A 24,238-nucleotide genomic window follows, 5' to 3' on the forward strand; every position below is an offset into this window, starting at 1 on the left:
AGGGTGGGAGGGAGGGAGATGCAAGAGGGAAGAGATATGGGGATATATGTATAGCTGATTCACTTTGTTATAAAGCAGAAACTAACACACCATTGTAACCAATTATACTCCAATAAAGATGTTAAAAAAAAAAAACTACAATGAGATATCACCTCACAGCAGTCAGAATGGCTATCATCAGAAAGTGTACAAACAGTAAATCCTGGAGAGGATGTGGAGAAAAGGGAACGCTCCTACACTGTTGGTGGGAATGTAAATTGGTACAGCCACTATGGAGAACACTATGCATGTATCTAAAAAAGCTAAAAATAGAACTACCATATGATCCAGCAATCCCCCTGCTGGGCATATAACTGGAGAAAACCATAATTCGAAAAGATATATGTATCCTAAAGTTCACTGCTGCACTATTTACAGTAGCCAAGACATGGAACAAACTAAATATCCATCAACAGACGACTGGATAAAGAAGATGTAGTACATATATACAATGGAATATTACTCGGCCATAGAAAATGAAATAATGCCATTTGCTGCAACACAGATAGATCTGGAGATTATCATACTAAGTGAAGTAAGTCAGACAGAGAAAGACAAATATATGATATCACTTATATGTAGAATATTAAAAAAATGATACAAATGAACTTATTTACAAAACAAAAACAGATTCACAGACTTCAAAAACAAACCTATGGTTACCAAAGGGGAAAGCTGGTGGGGAGTGATAAATTAGGAATTTGGGATTAACATACACACACTACTATATATAAAATAATAAACAAGGATCTACAGTATATATAGCCCAGGGAGCTCTACTCAATATTCTGTAATAACCTATAAGGAAAAAGAATCTGAAAAAGAATGGATATATGTATAACTGAATCACTTTGCTGTATATCTGAAACTAACATAACACTGTAAATCAACTATACTCCAATATAAAATTAAAATTACAAATAAAAATAAAAATGGCAATCTGGATACAAGCTGAATATCAGAGGCTTTGGGAAAAGCACATCATAGGTCAGTAGAACTGGCAGTGCCATAATAATTACCATAAAAGTTCTAACTTAAAACCCAACACAGAGGGAGGACAAGATAAGTTAAGCTAAAAACAGAGTCAACTTATGGTAGGGAACACAGGGTAAAGAGTTATTAATCATAGCTGAAATCTAATTAAATGACTCATTTAATTAAAAAAGCAAAAAAGATCACCAGGTAATTCCTGGGACATTAAAGTTTTAGAATCGTTGTTCTAAATGTTGCTGTGCCCCAGGGCCCTGTGCTATACTCTCCTACTAGGTGACACCATCCGGGCTCACAGTTTTAAATTTTATAATTATATATATATATATATATATATATATATATATATATATATATATACACACATATATATACACACACACACACTTTTTTTTTTTTGGCCACCCTGCTTGGCTTGCGGGATCTTAGTTCCGCAACCAGGGATGGAACCCAGGCCCACTGCAGTGGAAATGCAGAGTCCTAACCATTGGATCGCCAAGGAATTCCCAGTACTATGGATTTTTTTTTTTTACATCTTTATTGGAGTATAATTGCTTTACAATGTTGTGTTAGTTTCTGCTGTATAATGAAGTGAATCAGCTATATGTATACATATATCCCCATATCTCCTCCCTCTTGCATCTCCCTCCCACCCTCCCTATACCACCCCTCTAGATGGTCACAAAGCACTGAGCTGATCTCCCTGTGCTATGCAGTTGCTTTCCACTAGCTGTCTATTTTACATTTGGTAGTGACTACAGATTTTTTAATCTCCAAATCTCTCTCTCTCTGTAGTTCTTACCTCCTTCCTAAATTCCAGATTCATATAAACAACAGCCTACATGACGTCTCCATTTGTATGGAGTTTCAAATATTTCAAAGTTAATGTTGAAAACAGAAGCCTTCTCCCATCTCACTATATAGCCCCACCTAAAAAGGACAGCTAAGTTTACTGAATACCTGTTACAGGTAGTAACCTAAGTGCTTAACATGTAACAGCTGCTTTAGTCTTCACATCACCACCACCAAGAGACAGTTCCTATTATTGTCCCCATTTTACAGAAGAGTAATTGAGAGAGAGGGCATAAGTAACTTGCCCACAATCATACATCTCCTAAGTATCACACCGAGGATTTGAAGTTAGGTAATTTGAGTCCAGAATGTTCCTGTTATACCCCTCAGTTCCATCCAACCCAGAGCTCAAAGAAATCTAAAAGTCATCATTTATTTCACCATCACCCACTCCTAATCCTGTGCATTACATTTTCAAACACTATCTGGAATTCATGTATTTCTCTCTATCTCCATGGCCACCCACGCTTTTCAAGCCATCATTTTGCTGCTCGTGCATTCATTAATCTCCTAACTGGTCTCCCTCCTTCCACTCTACCTGGTATTCTCTCATAGCAGTAAGTTTTTTATACAAAGAATCTGTTGTCAGTGCCTTGTTTAAACCCTTTCAGGGGCTGCCATACGCTTGACCTGAGCCCTGCCTTCTCCAGCCTATGCCTGACTTGAGCCTCAGGGGCTCTTGTTCCTCAAACATACCAAGTACATGTCCCAGCCCACCCCCAGGGTCTTTGCTCTTGCTGTTCTGTTGGATCAAATTCAGCTTCCTTTCTCCCAGCTCCCCCCTCTTCTGGCAGGTCTCAATTCTCATGTCACCTCTTTTCAACAACTCTTAATAAAAGAGTCACTCTATTATAGCCCCGTTTCCTTCATTGCACTTAACACATCTGAATCTAAGAAAAAATCTAAGTAAATCTAAAGCCGTGGAGAATGGACTAGTCTACCTAGGTTCAAATTCTGGCTTTACCCTGTAACCTCCCTGTGGCTCTCTCTCCTCATGTGTTAAAACGGAGTATAATAAGAGTGCTGTGATGAGTAACATCAATGCCTGACATATACTAAGTACTATTTAAGCATTTGCTATAATGATTAGGTACACTTGAAGGCAAGGACCTTGCTCCTGATCGTCTCTATATTCCTAGCACTTAGAACACCCAGTGTACAAGTTTGTCAAATGAATGACTGTTGTTCCTCTTCATTGTTCCATTCATATTAGTGATAGGATCTACCATTTTCCCAATGTTTTAGTGATGTTTTTACCCCGGATCACCAATTAATGTGTCTTCATGGTCTATTTTACATGCATTTATTTTATTCTATTCACATCGACAATTGTCATACCACCTACAAAAAGTACAAAAGCCTAAACCATTTTCCAATACCAGGTCAGAGCCAAGGTGCAAAAGAGGAACTATACAGTAAATTACAAGAAGAGTTCAGGTGTCCCGTATGAAGCATGCTGCCTGTCACATGATGCATTTAAAGCTGTAAATATTGCCACAGGAGAATCTCTTGTCTTTGCAGCGGCCACACAGCTCCTGCCGATGAGGCCTCCTTAGATCGATGTGTCTTTTCTTTTGAAGACAGGAACAACGAGACTTTGAACAGGTCTTTTGAAAAGAAGCAACAGTTTGGGGACTAAATGATCAAATTAGTTCTTCAAATGTAGTCTTCAAATGAAAATACTTTTCCCCACCACCCCTATCCCCGATATCTTTCTCCTCCTTTGACTCCTATGAGAAGTCCAAGACCAAGTTGTACAAAACCACTCACAGCCCACTAAATGTCATGCATTTTTCAAAATGAATGATCAGACGATATTTAAGAGAACATTGATGAGCCAGTCCAGAAGATACAAGAGAAAAGGTTTAAAAGTTAGAGTTTTGTAGAGTCTCTTCATTATACAGGTCTCTACATTTGTAGCCAGGTGGGAGTGAGCAGTGGGTATTAAGTGATTTGATTACCTAGACTGGAACATTTAAATACTAGAGCAGTGATTCTCAACCAGTAGTATTTTACCTACCAGCAGACATCTGGAAATATCTGGAGAGATTTTTGCTTGTCACAACTGGAGGGAGGGGTGTTCTAGAGGAAGCTAAATATTTTCCTTCCAGTCATGCCTAATCTCTGCTGGAATTTGAAGAATTTTTAACCATTATCCTATTCTGTCTTCTGATAAATAAAACACACACCCCATGGAGACTGGTATACTACCCTGGTCCACCTTCCCAACCCTGCTAATCTTTGAAAATTTATAATCACTGCTCAATTTTCTGCATATGTCCATAGCCAAAAAGAATAAGTAAAGCTTTACCTTTTATATTGTGAAAATAGGCATTTTTATTTTCCAAATGAGTGTCTCAGATATGATTTATCAAATGTTGTACTGCACTTACATCTTCCACTCTCCCGTTGATGAGTATGCATCCTTAAGAAAATCCTAATAGCAATACTCACATGTTGTTTACTCTAGGTACTGCTCCAAGCACTTTATATAAATTCACTTAATCCTCATATCACCTTTATAAGGAAGAAAAGGCTTAATTCAAAACAAATTTTTTTAGTTAAAAAAAAAAATCAGGATTTAGTCTAAAGGTAGGTTTCTGGTTTTAGCAATGGTGGATTAGGTAGTTTTGACCAAATCTCCTACTTAGGACAACAAGAAAAGCTGAGCAGAGAAGATAATAATTAAAAACAAGAACTACTTGAAGGCACTGGAGAGATACCAAAGTATCAGAGGAGGAAGCCCAGATACAGAGATGAGCCTGACATTTGGGACTATTTTCTCTCTAAAGGCAATTCTGTAAGAGGTGAAAGACAACAGGAAGCTGAAAATGAGTTTAACAAGTTGATGAGGCTGAGGGATAATCTTAAATATGTCAAAGTAGGAGAGACCTGGTAAACAATTCAGGTTTTGTGCTGGGACCCTGAAGGGCCCTGAAAGGCTACACCCTAAGAATAAGAATGAACCCAAAATTGACCAGCCTTCAACTGCTGAAGCCCAGTTTCAAAACAGCTCAACCCTGATTGGAAAATAGTAATCTGAAATTGCTAGTGTCCCCATCTGCCCAACAGAAGCAAACAAGTCTTCTGTGAAAAACAATGCTATCCTAGGCCTCGAATTATCACTATAATTTTTCATATACAATATATAGCACTCAAAAGTAACCAGGTATATAAGGAGACAGAACGACATACTCGAAAACCAAGCAACGTGAAGAGGATAGCAACAGAACCATAGAGGATTAAATTAATGGAGCTTTATGGTACGGATTTTAAGAAAATGATGCTTAATATGTTCAAAGAGATGAGACTGATATTTCCAACAAAGAACTGGACGTCACTTAAAAAGACATAAAAATTCTAGTACTGAAAAACACAGTAACTGAAATCTATAACTGAATAGGTAGGTTTGACAGCAGGTTGGAAAGAGCAGAAGGAAAAATTAGAGAAATGGAAGATAGTTTAGTAGTTGCTATCCAAACGGAAGCAAAGAGAGACAAAAGCTTAGGAAATACAGAAAAGAGCATAAAAGAGATAAGGGATATGGTGAAAGGTCTAATATGAGTAATTAGAAGAAAGAGAGAATGAAGGTGGAAGTAATATTTTTAAAGATAATGGCTGATAATTTTCCAAGAGTGATAAAAGTCTTCAAGCTACAGGTTCAAGAAACTATGAATTGTAAGCAGGATAAATACAAAGAAACTACAATTGAGCATAAATTGTAAAACTGTTGAAAACCAAAGCAGAGAGAAATATCTTAAAAGCAAACAGACTTAAGAAGGTGAGAAAGTGAGATACATTACTTCAAAGGAGCTGCAATAAGACCAATAGCCAACTTTACAGAAACAATGAAGGTCAGATCCTTAAGGGGCAGAAAGAAACTACTGCCAACCTAAAAATTTTATATTCAGCAAAAATATCCTTTAAAAAAGCTATCTAGGGCTTCCCTGGTGGCGCAGTTGTTGAGAGTCTGCCTGCCGATGCAGGGGACACGGGTTCATGCCCCGGTCCAGGAAGATCCCACATGCCACGTAGTGGCTAGGCCCATGAGCCATGGCCACTGAGCCTGCGTGTCCGGAGCCTGTGCTCCGCAACGGGAGAGGCCACAACAGTGAGAGGCCCACACACCGCAAAAAAATAAAATAAAATAAAATAAAAAATAAAAAAAGCTATCTAGACAAAATAAAATGTGTCACCTTCAGATCTGCATTACAGGAAATATTAAAATGTGTTCTTCAGGTATAAGGAAAGTGGTCCCAGATACAAAAAGGACCTGAGAGCAGCAGAAAGGGTAAATATGTAGCTAAAGCTAAATTAATTATGACTATAACAAATAATGTCTTTTAAAGTTTAAAAATAACATACAACAATAGCAGCAAAGAAGTTTGGATGAAGTGATAAGGAATTAGTGTGACCTAAGGTCACTGCATTGTCAAGGAGAGGTGAGATTGACTTATCAACGTCTACATAAGTTGTTAAAGAATCATGCTGTATGATGAACATTAGAGAAGAACATTAAAGAATGAATAACTGCCAAGATAATGGGGGAGGTTTTAAAAAATCAATTCAAGTGAACACAAGAAAAAGGAGTATAATAGTAAGAAAATATATTTAAATCCAAAGTAATTATAGTAAACAGACTAAATGAGAATGTCAGACTAGAAAATCTAAAGATAAATCATTTATAAACGATTAGACTAGTTTTTTAAGTTATTTATTTCTTAGTAGTATAAAAATGTTAAGTAAGTGAAGGATTTAGGTTAAAAAAAATTCTTGATTATGAAAATCAACTATGTCACACTTTTCTGAAAAGCTTCAAGAGATGTCTCCTGCAAGCTGTTTTATGTAAGAGCTAATCGAATTCTGTGACATCCTAGACCTTGGGGACACCATGGAATCTGATCACAACTCTAATACTATCTGCCCAACCTTGGGCAAGTTATTTTCTTATTGAACTTTAGTTTTCTGGTCTGTATCATGGGAATAACATCTGCCTCAAAGGTTAGATTACAGGAGATAATGAAAAGCACTTGGCCTCAAGTTTGGCACATAGTAAAAGCTTAATAAAGGTTACCTGTTAAATTATTACATGCAGACTATACACAGGGTGTTTGAGGAAAAACATACCACATACATAAACACACCACATAAGGCAACTTAAGAGTAAATCTTCCCCTTCCCCCCCAAAAAACCTAGAATGAATGTTTTTTCTAAAATATTATAAAAATTCAAACATACAGAAAACCTAACACTCCTGTACAGATATCTAAGTCTATCAAATCCTAACATTTTGCCACAGAAGCTTCATGCTTAAGAATGAAAACATTATAGATACGATGGAAATATTCTATTTGCTTACCTGGCATTGGATTGCTTCTACTCGATAAGGGTTAAAACTCTTTTGGCATTTGCAACAGAGTTGTTTGAAATAAACCTAAAGAGAAATTTGTCTTTTATACAAGTTTATAGGTACTCTAGGCTCCCAGATCTTAATTTAAGTAATCCATTCCTTCACCTTGCAGCTTGCTTTTGCCCAACCTCTATGCTGAAGTCTTAAGCTCTTCTAGTGCTATCAGTCACTTTTTCTTATTATTTGAACCTCATTTTCCTTACCTGTAAAATTGAGACAATACCACTTCCTTTTTCTATAATTCTGACAGCTACCCAATAATGTACACAAAGTACCACAGTAAAAGTCTTCAGTGAGAAGTAGCTATGATAACTTTATTCATCGTGCAGGCAGGACCCTTGACGTGCTCCTTCTGTCCTGGTCTATTTGTCCCTACTTTTTCATTTTTTTCAGTATTTCTCAATTTGAAATTTAAATTACTTATAGTTACCCACCAACACACGTGGTTTCCAGGCTTTGTGCATTTTCTTGTGCACTTTCTCTCCCTTCCTCACTTGGTGAACTCCTATTTATAAACCTTTAAAATCCTGCTTGGACATCAAGATGCCTTCCCTCTGACAGGGCTAATTGTCCCCCTCCTGTATCATTTCTGTACCACTTCCATGCCACGGGTGCCAATGCATATACCACCAAATCTCATTTTGTCTGCGTCACTCCTATCAATAAATTTCTCCAGGATGAGTTCTATGTCTTGTTCTAATTTAGTGTTTGAATTAAACCCACTGTTTCTTTTCTAGCAAGAGGAGGAAAGTAATTTTAGTTTAGTTTAAAAATCTATTTGCCTCCAGGTTCTAGTAAATGGCTAGGTTAAAAAAAAAAACAACAACAACCAAGTTTTCATTCAGGTGGTAGCATGCCTCCTTACCCTCTCCCTCTACAGTCCTTAAGAAGGAAAAGCAGTATCTAAAATGCAACAGCACAGGGGCCTCAAACTCAAATGCTTGTAGAGGTGAATGAGAGACACCAGATGCAGACTGCTGTGAAATAAAGGCCACATGCCCAGTGAAAGGAGACAGAAGCTGCTCAAGTCCAGCCTACTGCTCTCAGACTGAGAGCGTTTAATGACCAGAGTCTGACGGTTCAGGAAAATCTGGAAATGCAAAATGTGGAATCTTTCCCAGCCTAAATATGTTGACAACTAATTCAAATTAAGGCGGGGAGCCTAAATAACCAAGTCTCTCAAGGTTAACCTTTACAATAAATTATTTCTCTCATTGCCCCACCTTGTGGACAGACAGTGGAAATTTTCTAGAGCTAAGGCCCAAATTTGTTACAATATACCAACTAAAAAATGATTATAGGGCTTCCCTGGTGGCGCAGTGGTTGAGAGTCCGCCTGCCGATGCAGGGGACATGGGTTCGTGCCCTGGTCCGGGAAGATCCCACATGCCGCGGAGCGGCTGGGCCCGTGAGCCATGGCCGCTGAGCCTGCGCGTCCGGAGCCTGTGCTCCGCAACGGGAGAGGCCACAACAGTGAGAGGCCCGCATACAAAAAAAAAAAAGATTATAGCAAGTCCCAATGTATACAAGTTCATTTAAATAACCTGACATTTTGTCTGGTGCAACTACCAAACCAAATATAACACCAGGGTTCAAGAACTCAAGAGCTCTTGTGGACAGCCCAATTCAGTTCAATCCAAACATTTACTGAACACTTGTTATGTGCCTGGCACGGAGGCTGCCAACATGACCAAGACAGCATTCTAGTCATGCTCCATTAGGAAACATGTTCTTCCTCCATGTAGCACCTGTGCCCGCCCATGCTCTCCCTTGTCCCACTCACTTTTACTTACCTTATTAGTTCCAGAAATGCACCACACATAAGCACTCTCCCATCTGGTCTTACAATCTTTACAGTGAAAATAGCCATATTTTGGTTCTAAAAACTGCAAATAAGGAGGAAAAGTCCTTTACTATCTTGGGGTGGTGGGGAGGGGGGTTGCGGATAAAAAGCCAGATCCTTCTATCCTTGTGGCTTTGTATAAGAAACAACAAGAAGCCTCCTTAATCTCATTCATAGCTATTCTCAAGGTCACTACGTGAACTCAGCTCTCAAGGATTGATTACTCTGGGACGCTTCTAGCTGCTCTCACGCTTTTCCAATCTATTTTCCCCAAGGCCATTAGCACCACCTGCACAAAACGAAGATCTGATCACAGATTTCACAAACCTGAAACCCTTCTTTGTCTCATTTCCAATAGCTATGGTTCCCAAACTTTGGGTTTTCATAGGCTTAAAGTTGGCACCCCATTTTACCAAAAAATTAAACACACACACATACACATAGGACATGTAAAATATATGTTTGCAGAGAAGATTCTGCTCTCGTTGCACCAGAAATGGAAAAAAAGGAAAGAGAGGGCTGAGGCGAGGGAAGAGAAAGCTCACCTGGAAGTTGGGCTTCCGGAGCGGCTCGCTGGCGTCTCCCTGAACTTGCTTGCTCTTCCTTTCCCGGGGACTTGAGGCATCTTCCTCCCCCAACTCTTCCTGTTGCCGGAGTTCCTCCCGCTGGTCCTCTTCCGACCTTGGTGTTGGTGGCGGCAGCGGCGGCGGCTGGCTGGCCTCGGGAGGACCCGAAAGCGCCTTCCTCTCCTCGTCTTCCCCATCCTTCTGCAGCCGCACCAGGCCCCTGCGGCCCATCACTGGCGAATAGACTCCCCAGGCTGACAGGGGCGCCTTGTGCCCCGTGCTGCCCCAGGGGGAGCGGCTGTGCAAGGTGCGAGGCCCCAGTGAGCATTGCACGGACTTGTCCACCCGGGGGTTCACCTGCACGCCCACCTCCTTGGTGTCGGCCTTGCATAGACGCAGGCTCAGGCTGGGGTTCATCTGGGAGAGAATGGCCTTAAGCTGGGCCCTCTTGTAAGGGTCCACGCAGTAGTCGGAGGCGTTGGAGGGCACCAGCAGCCCCGGCCTGGCCAGGAAAGCGGGGGGACCGTTGTTGTGCCTCCAGTCGGGCTGTTTGTGCTCAGAAAGTCCAGGCTGGCCCAAAGGCAGCGTGTTCCCGTAGCCCGGGTACAAGCTGTAGGGCACACGGACCAAGCGCTCCATCCGGCCGCCGTGCGCCCAGGCACAGCGCAATATCCTGGGGCAGTTTGTTTGTGTCCTTGTTTTGCCTTCCACCTTCATCCGCCCCCTCTTTCTCCAGATCAAGTTGGTTCAGGTTCTTCCCAACCTTCTCCATTTATTTCTGATTCTGATGGGTGCTGCTTCCTATTACCCTAATTGGAGGAGGGAAGGCGATCTCCCTACCTACTGAGGTCTAATTGCCACCTCATCCCTAATTGCTTTTTTCTGTCTCTTCAATTCACTGCTCCTGAATCTTTTTTCAAAGCTGTTTTTCATTTACCTTCTTATTCACACACGTTTTAATTAGCAATTCATTAATTCACTATTCCCACAGTGACTTACCATTTTAGAGACCCTGTTTTAAAAGATACTGTACCTCTAATACGAGCAGTAAATTATTTGAGCTGCCTCACTATAAGAGTGAGTATAAGGAAAAAGGATATTATGGCAGAGCTAAAGAATGTAAAAAACCTGGTACTACAGGAGCAAGGAGCATAAAGTTATGGGCAGAGTGTGGGGAGGGGGGAGGGGGGAGGAACAGTGTATATAGTGAAAAAATATATTTCAGAGGGTTGTATGACATACCAATAGTCCACTCTAGTGGACCCGCCCCCCAAAAAAAGTGAAAAGCAGCAAATTGTTCAGATTTAGAGGTCAAATGCAGACAATCACAGGATAGTTAAGTATCTGAAGTTACACAGACTTGAACTGAAACCTGGGCCTTGTTTATCACTCAACTTACTTAACTAGATAACTCAGATTCCCCATCTGACAATACTAACCAACTTATAGGATTATTGTAAGAGTAAACGTGATATCCTTTATAAAGCACAAAGCAGAATAACTCATAGATGTTCATTAAGTGTTAGCTGTTATTGGGTAAGGATCCCAGGCCCATGTTTCTTTGCTATTTAGGCCTAGATGATCATAAGCTTTGGTATCTGTCTGTACTGGTAAGGCTTCCTACTACAGCAAAGGATTATGATCAAACTAAAATGACACCTCAGGTACCAAGTAGAGGCCACTCTTTTTCAAATCCACGGTTGCTTCCACTGTTTACTGCTCAAGAGCCTTCGGAAAGCAGCAAGGCCCATGAGCCCCTCTCAGCTCCAGAATCCAGCTGAAGGCTTCCTAGGTACTACAATAAACCTGAATTAAGCCTTGTGCTAGGCATATCACAGACCCCGTGAATGATGAGACTGCTGTCTTCCAGGGCAGTTTGGAGGGGAAGTTAGGCACAAAACAGTTGTTTGGTACCCTAGGAACGTCAGGGATACTACGGAAGCCTGCAGAGGGAACTGCCTAACACTGCAGGAGGCCTGAGGTGGGTTTCACACTTTTTCAAGCAGGGAAACTGGCTCAGAGGTTTTGAAATCCTGCTGCCTAAGAGCAACACGCGGACTAGAACCAATGTCCTCTGGCTTCAAATCTCAGCCTCTTCCACTCTTTAGCGAGCACTCAGCCGGGAAGGGAGTTATCCACAGACACGGACCACTCTGGGGTTTTCTAACGTCTGCCCACTTGGGGGGACGCCCGCTTTTAGGACAAAACAGAGACTTTTCACAGACCCCAGGCCACATTCGAGGGAGACCACCCAAACGAGACATGGAGCGAAGGGGGAGGAGGCGGTGAGTATACATAGGGCGTGGTGCCTCCAAGCAGCGCGGCCTAGTAGTCTGAAGGCTCAGGAGAAGAGAACGGGCACCTCAGCTCCCTCTTTAGCGGCTCGGAACTGACTGTCAGGCAGCCGAACAAATATTCGCTTTGGCCACAACTGGAGGCGGCGGCGACGCGGCCCGAGTTTGACTTCCGGGTGGCCCGCGCGCGCTGCGTGCAGCGTCATGGCGTCATCGCGTGACGTATCCCGTGAGCGGGCTTTTGGAGCGAGAGTCTGAAACCCGCTGGGCGGGGGTGGGACTGTTACGGCTCCGCGCCGTGTGTGTTGTCTGGGTCGGTGGGTCGTGGCGAAACGGAGCCTGCGGGGTCAGATTTCTGATTTGAGTGCCGGCGCACGTTTTGTCAGCCTACTCTGGACAAAAACAGCTGCACCTCTGAAGACGGTTAGTATTCGCAGGGGTGGAGACGGGCGGCGGGGAGTGCCTCCGGTGCCCGGGTGGGAGCCGGGCCTCGGGCCCTCACTGGTCCCTGCCCACCCCGCACCGACGGGGAGAAGGGACCCGCTCCTCGGGGCTCGAGGGCGCCCCTTCCCCGGGACTCCATTGCCCAGCTTTGGGCGCCGCTTGTCCCAGACGTCTCAAGCTGAAGTTTCCTTAATTGGAATCACGATGAAGTTACTTTCACGGAATATTGCTATCTTGGAAAATGTCCTAGAGCCTGTGGCCCACTGTATCTGCCTCAGTCCCCGGGTAACTGCTGTGTTAACGAAGATTTACTGATTGGGAATTGTCAAACGGTGTTGATCTAATAGCCCTCGCTAACTGCGCAGCCACTAGCCACACGTGACTAGTTAATTTAATAAAGAGTAAATAATATTAAAAATTCTGTTCTTGAGTCAGACTTGCCACATTTCAAATGCTGAATGTGGCCAATGGCTGCTCTATTGGACGGCACAGATATACAATGCTCTCTTCATCGCTGTGAGTTCGATTCTTTTCCCGAGTGGGACCGAGGTAAATAAGCATTGTAACTTCAGGCAGGTTTACCCGCTTCCGCTTTTACCTCAGAGTCACTTAAGAAGGACTGCATCCCTGTGAAGTGTATTTTGGTGTTCTCTTTTGCAGACTCCGTTACCAAACGTTGGAATAATATTGTAGATAAAAATGCCGATTGGATGCAAGGAGAGGCCAACATTTTTTGAAATTTTTAAGACGCGATGCAACAAAGCAGGTATTGACAGATTTTATATAAATTGATCGTTTACATTGAGAAAAATGTTTTCAGAAAAATGTGTAATTATGCATGCTTGCTGAAAAAATTCAGTACTTCATGTTTTTGTTTATACTATAAACTGTGCTTTATGGAGTCATAAATCAGGAAAATAATCATTTACAGTTAAATGATAAATATAGAACCTGTAGTGGATAAAGAGGAGACTGACCCCTTGATTAGCAGAATTGTTTTTAAAGCAGAGAACTTCTAGCAAATCAGAAGCACTGGTAACGTTATAGCAGAAGTTGTCAAACTTTTTGGTCTCAGTTCTCCTTACACTCTTAAAATGATTGAGGACCAAGAGCCTTTGTTTATGTAGGTTACCACATTAGAAATTAAAACTAAGAACTTAAAAAAAATTAATAAAAATAAACCCATTGCATATTAACATGAATAACATGTTTATGAAAAATAACTATTTTACAAGAAAAATGTGAGAAGAGTGACATTATTTTAAAATTTTGCAGTTCTCTTTACTATCTGGCTCAATAGAAGATAGCTGGATTCTCATAGTCATTTCTGCATTTAATCTGTTACAATATGTTGTTTTGGTAGAAGTACATGAAGAAAACCCAACCTCACACAGCAATGTAATTAGGAAAAGAAGTATTTTAGTAGTCTTCACTTAACTATGGGTATTTTTCTTTGGTACTACTCGAAAACTTAAGGCAAGTGGTAGTTTCTCAAAAGTTGCAATGTGGGATCCGAAACCATGTAATGAATTTTTCATACTCTTCTTACATTAAATTCAATTAGTCTTTCTTGTACCTTGAATAAATCTTTTATCCATGTTGTAACATCATGCGTGGATTATTTGAAAAATATTAATGATATTCCATATACTGACACATTGCATTAGACATTATTAAAAAATCACATTGGAGGGCTTCCCTGGTGGTGCAGTGGTTAAGAATCCTCCTGGCAATGCAGGGGACACGGGTTTGAGCCCTGGTCCCGGAAGATCCCACATGCCGCAGAGTAACTAAGTCCGTGTGTCACACTACTGAGCCTGTGCTCTAGAGCCCACGACACAACTACTGAGCCAGTGAGCCTCAACTACTGAAGCCCATGCACCTAGAGCCCGGGCTCCACAACAAGAGAAGCCACCGCAATGAGAAGCCCTTGCACCGCAACGAAGAGTAGCCCCCGCTTGCCGCAACTAGAGAAAGCCCAACGCGCAGCAACGAAGACCCAATGCAGCCAAAAGATAAATAAATAAAATAAAATAAATAAAAATCACATTGGTTACCTCACTGATCTCATCAGAAAAGTCTTTTAAGATTGGGAAGACATCAAGCTCACAGAGGCTGATAGAGTTTTTAACAAAATTCTAATTCTCATTTGAAAGCTCACATGTTATCATTGGAAACAAACTGTTGTTTTCCCTGCAGTAACAGGCCCACTTCATTCATTTTCAAGAAAATGTCTACCAGATCACCCAACTCAGAATAACTTAGTCGTCCTTTCTTGTGAAAATGGCTTTCCATGAAAAGTGCTAATTCAGCTCACAACTCATCACATGAGTGCTTTTTCTATACAACTCTTGTGCTTAAATATGCAGAAGTGCTTTATGAATGCTTCCATTTTTGTCACAGAGAATATTAAAAAGATGTGCCCAAGGGTTAGGCTTTAATAAAACTAACTTTTGCTGCCTAGTTAAGGACACTTTAAGTTAAACTTGCTTTTTGTTTTTTTTGGCCGCACCGCGCGGCCTGTGGGATCTTAGTTCCCCGACCAGGAATGGAACCTGTGCCCCTGCATTAGAAGCATGGAGTTTTAACCACTGGACTGCCAGGGAAGTCCCGCGTTTTTGTTTTTGTTTTTTTACAAGTGCATGGTGATGAAGAATACACTGACTCCTAGTACAGTTTGTGGCCACTGCCTTGACTCAGGCAAAGCTGTCATCAGTTTTACCCACCAGTGGTGTAAATGTCAATGTTGGGAAAAAGGCAAATGATGGCTAATATTATTATGAAAATAGTTTTGACCTTATGGACCTCTTGAAATGGTCTTAGTGACCTTCGCCTCAAGTGGTCCACAGACCACACTTAGAGAACCACTACTTTAAGGATAGATCACAGGAGAAATTTTGTCTTTCTCTTTAACAGAGAATCTATTCCATTCAATTTGTGAGTCTGTATGTCTCTTGTACCTATAGACTTATCACAGCCACTTATGTAGTACTGATAATTACTTGAATTGTATCTGTGGAATGCATTCTTACTATGGATGATTTTTGTTTCTGAGTCGTGAATATGAAAGAAAACTTTAGAAGAGCTAATATAGGTAATAATCTCCTTGTAACTTTTGTAAACTTCTGTTACACCTTACTACAGATTGATAAGAGAACAGATTAATGATCCTGTTTAATTAGTATTCCTTAAAAGTAATCCACAGTCAAAATCTCAAGCAATTGTAATCTTTACTGGCTCATGGATTTTATTGTGTCACTGATTAAAACCCAGGTGGGATTTTAATTTTTCTTACAGATTTAGGACCAATAAGCCTTAATTGGTTTGAAGAACTTTCTTCAGAAGCTCCACCCTATAATTCTGAACCTTTGGAAGAATCAGAAAATAAAATCAGCAGTTATGAAACAAACCCATTTAAAACACCACAGAGGAAACCTTATCATCAGTTGGCTTCAACTCCAATAATATTCAAAGAGCGAGGTCTAACTCTGCCACTGTACCAATCTCCTTTAAATGAATTAGATAAATTCAGATTAGATTCAGGTAAGTAATGTGATGTGGTTGACTAGAAAAAACATGAACTAGTAATTCAGACAAATTACTGTTAAAAATCCCAGCTCTGTTGTTACCTGTGTCATGTTGGTCAGCTCAACCTCTCTGGCCACACTTTCCCCACCTGAAAAGTGGAAATGTGAAAATACTACCAAGGTTTGGATTAAATAAAATAATGTAGGTCCTTGATAAATGTTTCTTTTCCTCCTTCCTTTGATTAATATATCCTGCCCACTGAGATTTGCTAAATTATGTCATTCCTATACAAAAAAACCTAGGGCTTGTTTTGATGTTGAACTAAACTGTATTTCTGCAGGCTATCACAGAGGACAGAGATTCTTTTTAACAGTTGCTATAAGTGTCTTTTGATTCGGTAGCACTTTCTCGGGCCTGTGTGCCAGATGTTTGCAACTTATCATGTAATAAGATTATATATTCATTTAAATATTTATTACCTGCTTGATTTAAGTAACATACTCTTCCTTTCTTTGGAGTATTACTCTCTAGTAAGAGGAATTAACAGTACACAGATTAAGTACAGTTTAGGGTTGAATGTGGTACATGCCAAAAGAACAAAAAGTATAATGAGAGTTAAGAAGAAAGAAAGCATAAATAATATTGAGGGCAATTAGGGAATATTCAGTTGAATTAAACCTTGAAGAATAGATGAGATTCAGAAATTTGAAGATGGAGTAGAGTGAGCGTGTTCTAGGCAGAGGGAAAAACATGAGGAAGAATATGTAGTTTGTGAAGTTAATAGCAAGGAATTCAGACTGTTTGGAGTGTTGCGTGTTTGAAAGGGACCAATAAACAGCCTAAGGCTAAAAAAAGCAGATTAGAGGCAGACATTGAATGCCAGGCTAAAGAAATTGAATTTATTTGATAGGTTGTTGAGCAGAAAAGTCACATGCAAATTTAATCATGCTACTTCCTGCTTCAAACCTTTGATTACCTCCCTTTGCCCTCATGATAAAATCCAGACCCCTTAATATGATTTACAAGGTCCTTTATAATCTGTTCTCTCATTAACTCTTGCCTCATCTTGCCATAATTCCCCTCCCACCCACCCTCAATTTTCCATTCATTTGTACTGAATTTCTTTCTGAAACCACCATGCTCTGTGGCTCTTTACACACTGTTACCTCTGCCCAGTACTTACTTACTTCTTATGCTTTGTCTAGCTAACTGACAGATCTTGACTTATCTCTCTGCTTCTGGGAAGTATTGCCTCTTGCACTCATTTAGCTTCCAGTGAAGGAGACTTAACATAAGCAATTATCCTCTGATTAGTGCTATAAAATAGGAAACTCATGGTATTAGAAAATGCACATATAAAAGGGGATGTAGGTAATGAGCAAAGATTTTCTTAAACATTATTGGATACCTAATGGCATACGTAGTGAGTATTCAGTAAGTATTTTTAGAATAAATTAATATTTATTTTGCTTAGAAAGCCTAAAAATCTGGCAGCAGTCTTTGGAGATGTGTTTTTCAAAACATGAGGCATGGACCATTAGACTCTCCTGAAGTGCTGATTGAAAAGGAAGATTCCAGGCACTTTTCTGAATCTATTAAATTAGAATCTCTGGGAATGGTGGTCATGAATGTACATTTTAAACTAATTGGGTGATTCTTATAGGAAGAGAAGACTGCAGGCAGGGAGATCAATTAGGAGACACATAGTGGTCCAGGTGATGGGAGCAGGTACCTGAATTAGAGTAATGGTAGTGAAAGTGGATATAGGAGGCAGAAACTACAGGACCCTGCAATAGCCTAGATATGGAAAATTCAAAAGAAAGGATCAAATCACAGGTATAGGGCACAACTAAGAATGTAGTGGTGGCATTCGTAGAAATTGTAAGCACTGGGGGAAAAGCAGGTTTGAGAGGGAAAAGGTTTGAAAGGATGAAAAAAAGTAGGTTGAGGTTTGGATTGCAGTTTGAGAAAGTATTGGGATGTGAAGGTGGAGATGTCCTGAGAGCTTTTGGGAATACAAGACTGAAACTAAAGAAAGAATACAGGTGGGAGAGAAAGCTATAGGAATCAACTATCTGTTTGGAAAGTGAGGAAGTCATCAGATATGGTGAGAAAATTGATTATGATGAGGCCTAGGATAGAACCTTAGGGAATATTTAACAAATGAAATGTAGAAGAGGACACAGAAAAGGGAATCATCCATTCAACAAATATTCCATGCTTGCTTTTTGCCTGGCAGCTTGCTTGGCATTAAGGATACAAACATGAATAAGATGGCTTTTGACCTCTGGAACTCAGTCATGTAGGGGAGAAAATATATAAATATACTGGTTGGTATATGTTATAATAGGAGCATGTATAAAGTACGATGTTATAGATATAGTAAAGGTAACAGCCATCTGTCTTAGTTGGTCAGGAAAAGCTCTGTAAACCAGTTTATACTGAATCTACTGAATCTTGAAAGACATACCTAGAGTTGGTGGTTTATTGTCTAATTGTAACCTGCTGGGATTGGTCTTTCTATAACCAAGGAAGGATAGGAATGAATTAATAAGGTCACTGTGGACTCATGGCAGAGAAGTTAACTTTTTTAAGGTTGCATAAATAATTCTGTTGACTTGAGACCTTTTGCTTTTAAGTTTACTTTAAATTGAGTATTGAAATGTAAGATTAGGACTTAAACTGTTTTTAAACGTACTTAGTTCAGTTCTAACATCTAATATATTATTTTTAAATTATCCATTAAATTCCATGAGGCAGTGTGCGGTTTCTTCTCAGCAGTCTTTCCTCTTGCATAAGATTCCATGAGTTTGTCTTAACCATCGTTCGTCTTATTTATGAGATCCTCAAGTTATTTGGGAAATACTTATTGGGGTATGAACTTCATTTTGCCTGGTTCATTTATTTATTTACTTTTCATTTCTTACAGTTTCTATTCTTTTGCACTTCTTTTTATTGCTGAGCCAATATCAATACTTCATTATTAACTAAAGTCCTGTGTTTACACTAGGGTTCATTCTTTGTACAGTTCTGTGGATTTTGGCAAACGTGCAATGTCATGTACCCACCATTACAGCATCATACAGAATAGTTTCACTGCCCTGAAAATCCCCTGTGCTCCACCTATTCACCCTTCCTTCCTTCCCCCAAAACCCCTGGCAACCACTGATCTTTTTACTGTCTATAGTTTTGTCTTTTCCAGAATGTCATATAGTTGCTTCCTTCACTTAGCAGTGTAAGGTTCCTCCATGTCTTTTCATGGCTTGATAGCTCATTTCTTTTTATCACTGAATAATGCTCTTTTATGTGGATGTACCAGTTTGTTTATCCATTTACCTATTGAAGGACACCTTGGTTGCTTCCAAGTTTCAGCAATGATGAATAAAGCTGCTATAAACATTCATGTGCAGGATTTTGTGTGGACCTGAGTTTTCAATTCATTTGGGTAAACAGCTAGGAGTACAATTGCTGGATCTCATCCTAGAAGTATGTTTAGTTTTGTAAGAACTGCAAACTGTCCTCCAAAGTGGCCACACCATTTTGCATTCCCATCCTCGGTGAATGAGAGCTTCTCTCGCTCCACATCCTCATCAGCATTTGGTGTTGTCTGTATTTTAGGTTCTAATCTAAATACACCATTCTAACAGGTGTGTAGTGGTATCTCATTGTTTGCCTTCTATTTTAAGTCCATGTTTTTGTTTGTTCTGATTAGGATCTTTGTTTTAAGAAAGATCCTTAATCTTTCTTAAAACAAAGAAAGGGGAAAAGGTGAAATTTCAAAATAGGTTTAGTTACTTTTCAGTATCTTTAAAAGTCTCTTAGAGAAGGAGATTGGATATCTTGTTGAAGAAGGGTTTGCAATTTACACGTACATTTGGCTTATGTGTATTGCCTGTTTCTTGAGAAAGGAGAATATGACACAGTGTTTGAGTAGGCTGCTACAAATAGTTTTCAGCTTGGTCTTTGCTTTGTTTCAGTAACACTAATGCAGCTTATTTTCCCCAAAGCTTCTCTAAGTTAGAGATTATAGGAACAATTAAAGCGATTATTTTTATTTTTTATTATTAATTTTTATTGAGTATAGTTGCTTTACAGTGTTGTGTTAGTTTCTTGCAATAAAGCAGTTACTTTCAAAAGCAATTTTTAAGAGTAATAGTAAGCGCCTCAAGTACCAAATTTGTGATACAGAAAATAGGAATATTGAAAAACTATAAATTGCATTTGATAGAGCCACATATAGCTTTAGAAACATTATTGTCTTAGAAAGTAGATGTGTTCAGTAAGAACAGACACAAGTATTATGTGTCACTGTCTACAACCCACTTTTCTTATCATTGCTAATTCATTCAGCCAGTATTTGTGGAGTGTCTATAATGTATCAGGCATTATTGTAGTTTCTAAGGATACAGTGATAAATAAAACAAGTCCTCTACTTCAAGGAGCACACAGTCTAATAGGGGAAACAGGAACAGTGTATGATAAACTACTCTGTGGGGAACACATCAGAGGGGCAGTCAGTCTCACCTTAGGGACCAGTAAAGATTTCTGGAGGAGGAACTTTCAAAATGGAAACCTGAAAGAGAATCTAGGTCAAGAGAAATAAAAAGAGGTAGAAAGAAACAGTTTGTACAAAGGCCTAGAGTGAAAGAGAACATCCTTGCAGAATATGCACGTGGATGGACATGGCTAAAATTAGGTTGTGAAAGAATGTCATTGCAAAAATTAAATCAGATTGTGAAAGGCCTTGTTACTAGGGAGTTTTGTTTTGGAGTTTGAACTCAATCTTGAAAACAAGATCTTGAGAGGTTTTCAGCAGAAGAGTCATATGGTCAGGTTTTGTACTTTGGTATGTTTTCAGTAAATGTCTTTTCCTTTACTCTCACCTGTCAAGATACCATAGTACTGTGTGTAACTTAATGACAAGTCATGCCACATTTATTTTGTATTCCACTTGTGTACATTTCAAACAGTTTTCCCTACTATACTATGAACTCCTTGTGGTTAAAGCTCTGTCTTGAATTGTATTACTCAAACTGTCTTGGGCTTGTTGTATGCGTCACATGGTTGTTGAATGGGGGCAGATATCCTTTGAGACATCCCTTTTTGAGAGGAGTGAGCAAACTGAGAAACCAGTTCAGACTGAATTCCCCATGTATTCTCCTTCCCAATGTAGATGAGGCTTTCTGTTTTTAAATACTTCCAGAGAATAAAAATTCACAATCTAGAACATACACATCCTCACTGAATTATTGCACTGTTTCAGGAAAGGACATTGCTAGTGGTAAACATAAAAGTTGTTGCACGACGAAGGTGAAAATGAATCAAGTAAATGATGTTACCAGCCCACCTCCAAATTCTTCTCTTAGTGAAAGGTATGATGAAGTCATTATATTAAAATATTTAAATGAAACGTTTTCCTACTTGTGATGTTTGTTATATACAGATGCATCTAATTTTCATGGTAATATTTTGCTGTAGAGCCTGGTAGAGGATCTTCTATTTTAAAATAATTTCCTTTTAGATTGAGTCCTTCAATACAATAATTTTTACATTAGAAACATTTACTTTGTTTTTCTTATAACATTGAATTCACTATTTTCCTGTGTATCCATGGAATTTTTAAGTAACAAAAATATTATTGATGAAAAGCAATGCCTTTGAAATATCCTGTTTAAAATAATTTATGTACTTTGAATCTTTGGAGAGAATATGATGCTGTTATAGAGTCACTTTATGTAATTTTTAAATTCAAAATATACAATTCCTAACATCTAAAATTTGTGAGTACTTTATACATTACTTTCAATGGGGATTTTAAACATAAGTTAGTGGTTACTTAATTCTTCATGAGATATTTACTTTTTAAAAAGTAATCTAAAAATATTACAAACTAGTATAATTCTAATAATTGATATGACTGAGAGTCCTTTTTTTAATAAGATTAGTATTTTGTTTCTTTTTGCTATTTTTGTTCTCTTTTGAAATAATCTGAGGGATTTGTTTTGTTTTGTTTTGTTTTAGTCCTGTTATTCTACGATGTACACATGTAACACCACAAAGAGAAAAGTCAGGTATGATTAAAAACAAGGCTTTTTATTTTTCAAATACTCTAAATTTTAATAAAAATAAAGCTTAGTAATTTTGTCCCTTGTTTTATCCCCAGTGATATGTGGAAGTTTATTTCATACACCAAAGCTCATGAAGGTAAATATTCTGCCTAGTTTATTTTTACTATGTAGTAATTGAGAATTTGACAGCAGTGTCATAAGTTTGCCCTCAGATTTACAGGTCTGTACTTGAGATTGATTCACATAGGCATTCAGTAAATGAAAAATGAAAAAAATAAGTGAATGAAAAAATATTCTTAATCATCAGTGCACTTCTGTGAAATAAACTATTTTCTTTATTTTCAGGGTCAGACACCAAAACGTATTTCCGAAAGTTTAGGAGCCGAGGTGGATCCTGATATGTCTTGGTCAAGTTCTTTGGCCACACCACCAACACTAAGTTCTACTGTGCTCATAGGTAATACTAGCAAATATGTATTATATAAGATGATGTTGATAAATTATCATCTGTAATGCTTCTGTCCAAAGAAAAATATGAAAAGATGATTAGATAGTAATCAGATTAGATAATACTGTTTTTGATAGGTGTGTTGGTAGTTCAGAATAATTTTATTCTGTTTAGTGTAGATTGAAATAAATCTCAAGTGCATTAAATGATATTTTAGAGGAATCAATTTATACACAAACCAGGATTTTTTTTTTATTCTAGGAAAAATACATTCCATGTTGATTCCTCTTTAGCTGGGCATTTAATTTTCTTCTTTTCTTGCTGAGATGAAATAATATAGGTAAAAGCATGTTGAAAAGTTAGAAGTGTTTAACGTATGATATGCCTTTCAACTATATTGTTATCTAAAAAAATACTAAAGTCTACAAGCTTTTGCGTTTAAGTCATGACCTCACAGCTTCATCTGATTTTCCAAGCCTTTGTGGACCGTATTATCTTCAAGTATTACCTTGTGGACACAAGTCAGGATCAGCAAACCATAGTTTCTTACCACTTTATCAGTGGTACTAAGGAATTGTGAGCACAGCTTACCCACTGTGTTGATTGACCTTTCTATAATTACTATACTTCGATCAATTAATTTTGTTTCAAATGTGTCATTTAATCCAGTAGTGCATGTTTCTTTTGATGTCTGACCAAAAGATACATAAGTTTTACATGAACTTTAATGTACGACATAGGATGCAGTATAGGTAAATTGAACTTTGTTTTTACAGTCAGAGATGAAGAAGCGTCTGCAGCTGTGTTTCCTAATGATAGTACTGCGGTAAGTAAATATGACAAATTGATTATGCTGTTGCAATTGCATATAATTTCAGAATGCCTTGAAAAATTATTTATCTTGCATTTTTCATTCTCTAATTTATGATTTATCTAAGCCTTTGAGGAAGTCTCTAAACCTGTTTCTGTATGTGATTTTCTTTGACTTACTATGAAACTTTGCTGTCTCTCTGTTTAAGAATAAGTTGAATATACTATATGCATAGTGAGAGTTTTTATACTAGTGATTTAAAAACATAACTTTTGCAGATTTCGAAAAGCTATTCTTCTAACCACGATGAAAGTCTGAAGAAAAATATTACGTTTATCCCTTCTGGGCCAGACAGTGAAAACAAAAATCAAACAGACGCTAAAATTCATGGTAAGTCCTTCTGTTTAATTGAACTACTGTTTTCAACTGACATCATTGAAATATTGCTCCTCTTTTCTTGAAAAGAAAACACATTGCTTCTCCTTTCATGATTACTGAAGGTATTGAGAATAGAAACTAACTTGATTTAGATGAAAATGTTTAAACATCATACTAGGACAATACTATTCAAAGATGCTGTTGTGACACAAAAACAAAAGAAAACCCATAACTCAAAACTCACAGAGATGCAGATTAAGACTTAATGATTAAATGTGAAAACCTTATTTTCTAATTAGAAAGTAAGTATGGTTGCAGATATACCTAAAGTTACCTAATGAGGTCATTGGAATATTGCATATTCTTAGTATTTGTGTATATCTGTATAAATGTATAGGATTGTATATCTGTGTGTGTGTGTGTATGTATGTATAAAATGAGACTTTATTGCCAGTTGTAGGGCCACAAAATTTGGAACTTCTAGTTTGATAAATCTTAGAATATTAAATTGTGTATATATAGTAAAATTGAGTGAGTTTCAGTTGTGTAGAGCTGGTAAAGAAAGGTT

The 24,238-nt window shown here is 38.7% G+C and overlaps 2 protein-coding genes across 4 annotated transcripts in view; one reads left to right on the forward strand and one right to left on the reverse strand.

Moving 5' to 3' along the window:
* Window positions 1-3,168: 3,168 nt before the first annotated feature.
* ZAR1L (zygote arrest 1 like) lies at window positions 3,169-10,438 on the reverse strand. Its single transcript, XM_032611509.1, has 4 exons — window positions 9,679-10,438; window positions 9,084-9,176; window positions 7,241-7,315; window positions 3,169-3,488 (listed from the first exon to the last, which is right to left on the reverse strand). The coding sequence occupies exons 1-4, from the start codon at window positions 10,414-10,416 to the stop codon at window positions 3,345-3,347; spliced, it is 1,050 nt and encodes a 349-aa protein (XP_032467400.1). The 5' UTR covers window positions 10,417-10,438; the 3' UTR covers window positions 3,169-3,344.
* A 1,798-nt stretch (window positions 10,439-12,236) lies between these two features.
* BRCA2 (BRCA2 DNA repair associated) overlaps window positions 12,237-24,238 on the forward strand; it is a 56,095-nt gene continuing 44,093 nt past the window's right edge. For all 3 annotated transcript variants that reach the window (XM_032611191.1, XM_032611192.1, XM_032611193.1), the window contains exons 1-9: window positions 12,237-12,416; window positions 13,098-13,203; window positions 15,735-15,980; window positions 21,229-21,337; window positions 21,987-22,036; window positions 22,129-22,169; window positions 22,379-22,490; window positions 23,258-23,307; window positions 23,571-23,682. In XM_032611191.1, coding sequence (XP_032467082.1) covers window positions 13,137-13,203; window positions 15,735-15,980; window positions 21,229-21,337; window positions 21,987-22,036; window positions 22,129-22,169; window positions 22,379-22,490; window positions 23,258-23,307; window positions 23,571-23,682 — 787 coding nt within the window. In that variant the 5' untranslated portion in view covers window positions 12,237-12,416; window positions 13,098-13,136. The remainder of the gene's footprint in view (window positions 12,417-13,097; window positions 13,204-15,734; window positions 15,981-21,228; window positions 21,338-21,986; window positions 22,037-22,128; window positions 22,170-22,378; window positions 22,491-23,257; window positions 23,308-23,570; window positions 23,683-24,238) is intronic.

The sequence above is a fragment of the Phocoena sinus genome, chromosome 18, assembly GCF_008692025.1.
Source record: "Phocoena sinus isolate mPhoSin1 chromosome 18, mPhoSin1.pri, whole genome shotgun sequence".
Classification (NCBI taxonomy): Eukaryota; Metazoa; Chordata; class Mammalia; order Artiodactyla; family Phocoenidae; genus Phocoena; species Phocoena sinus.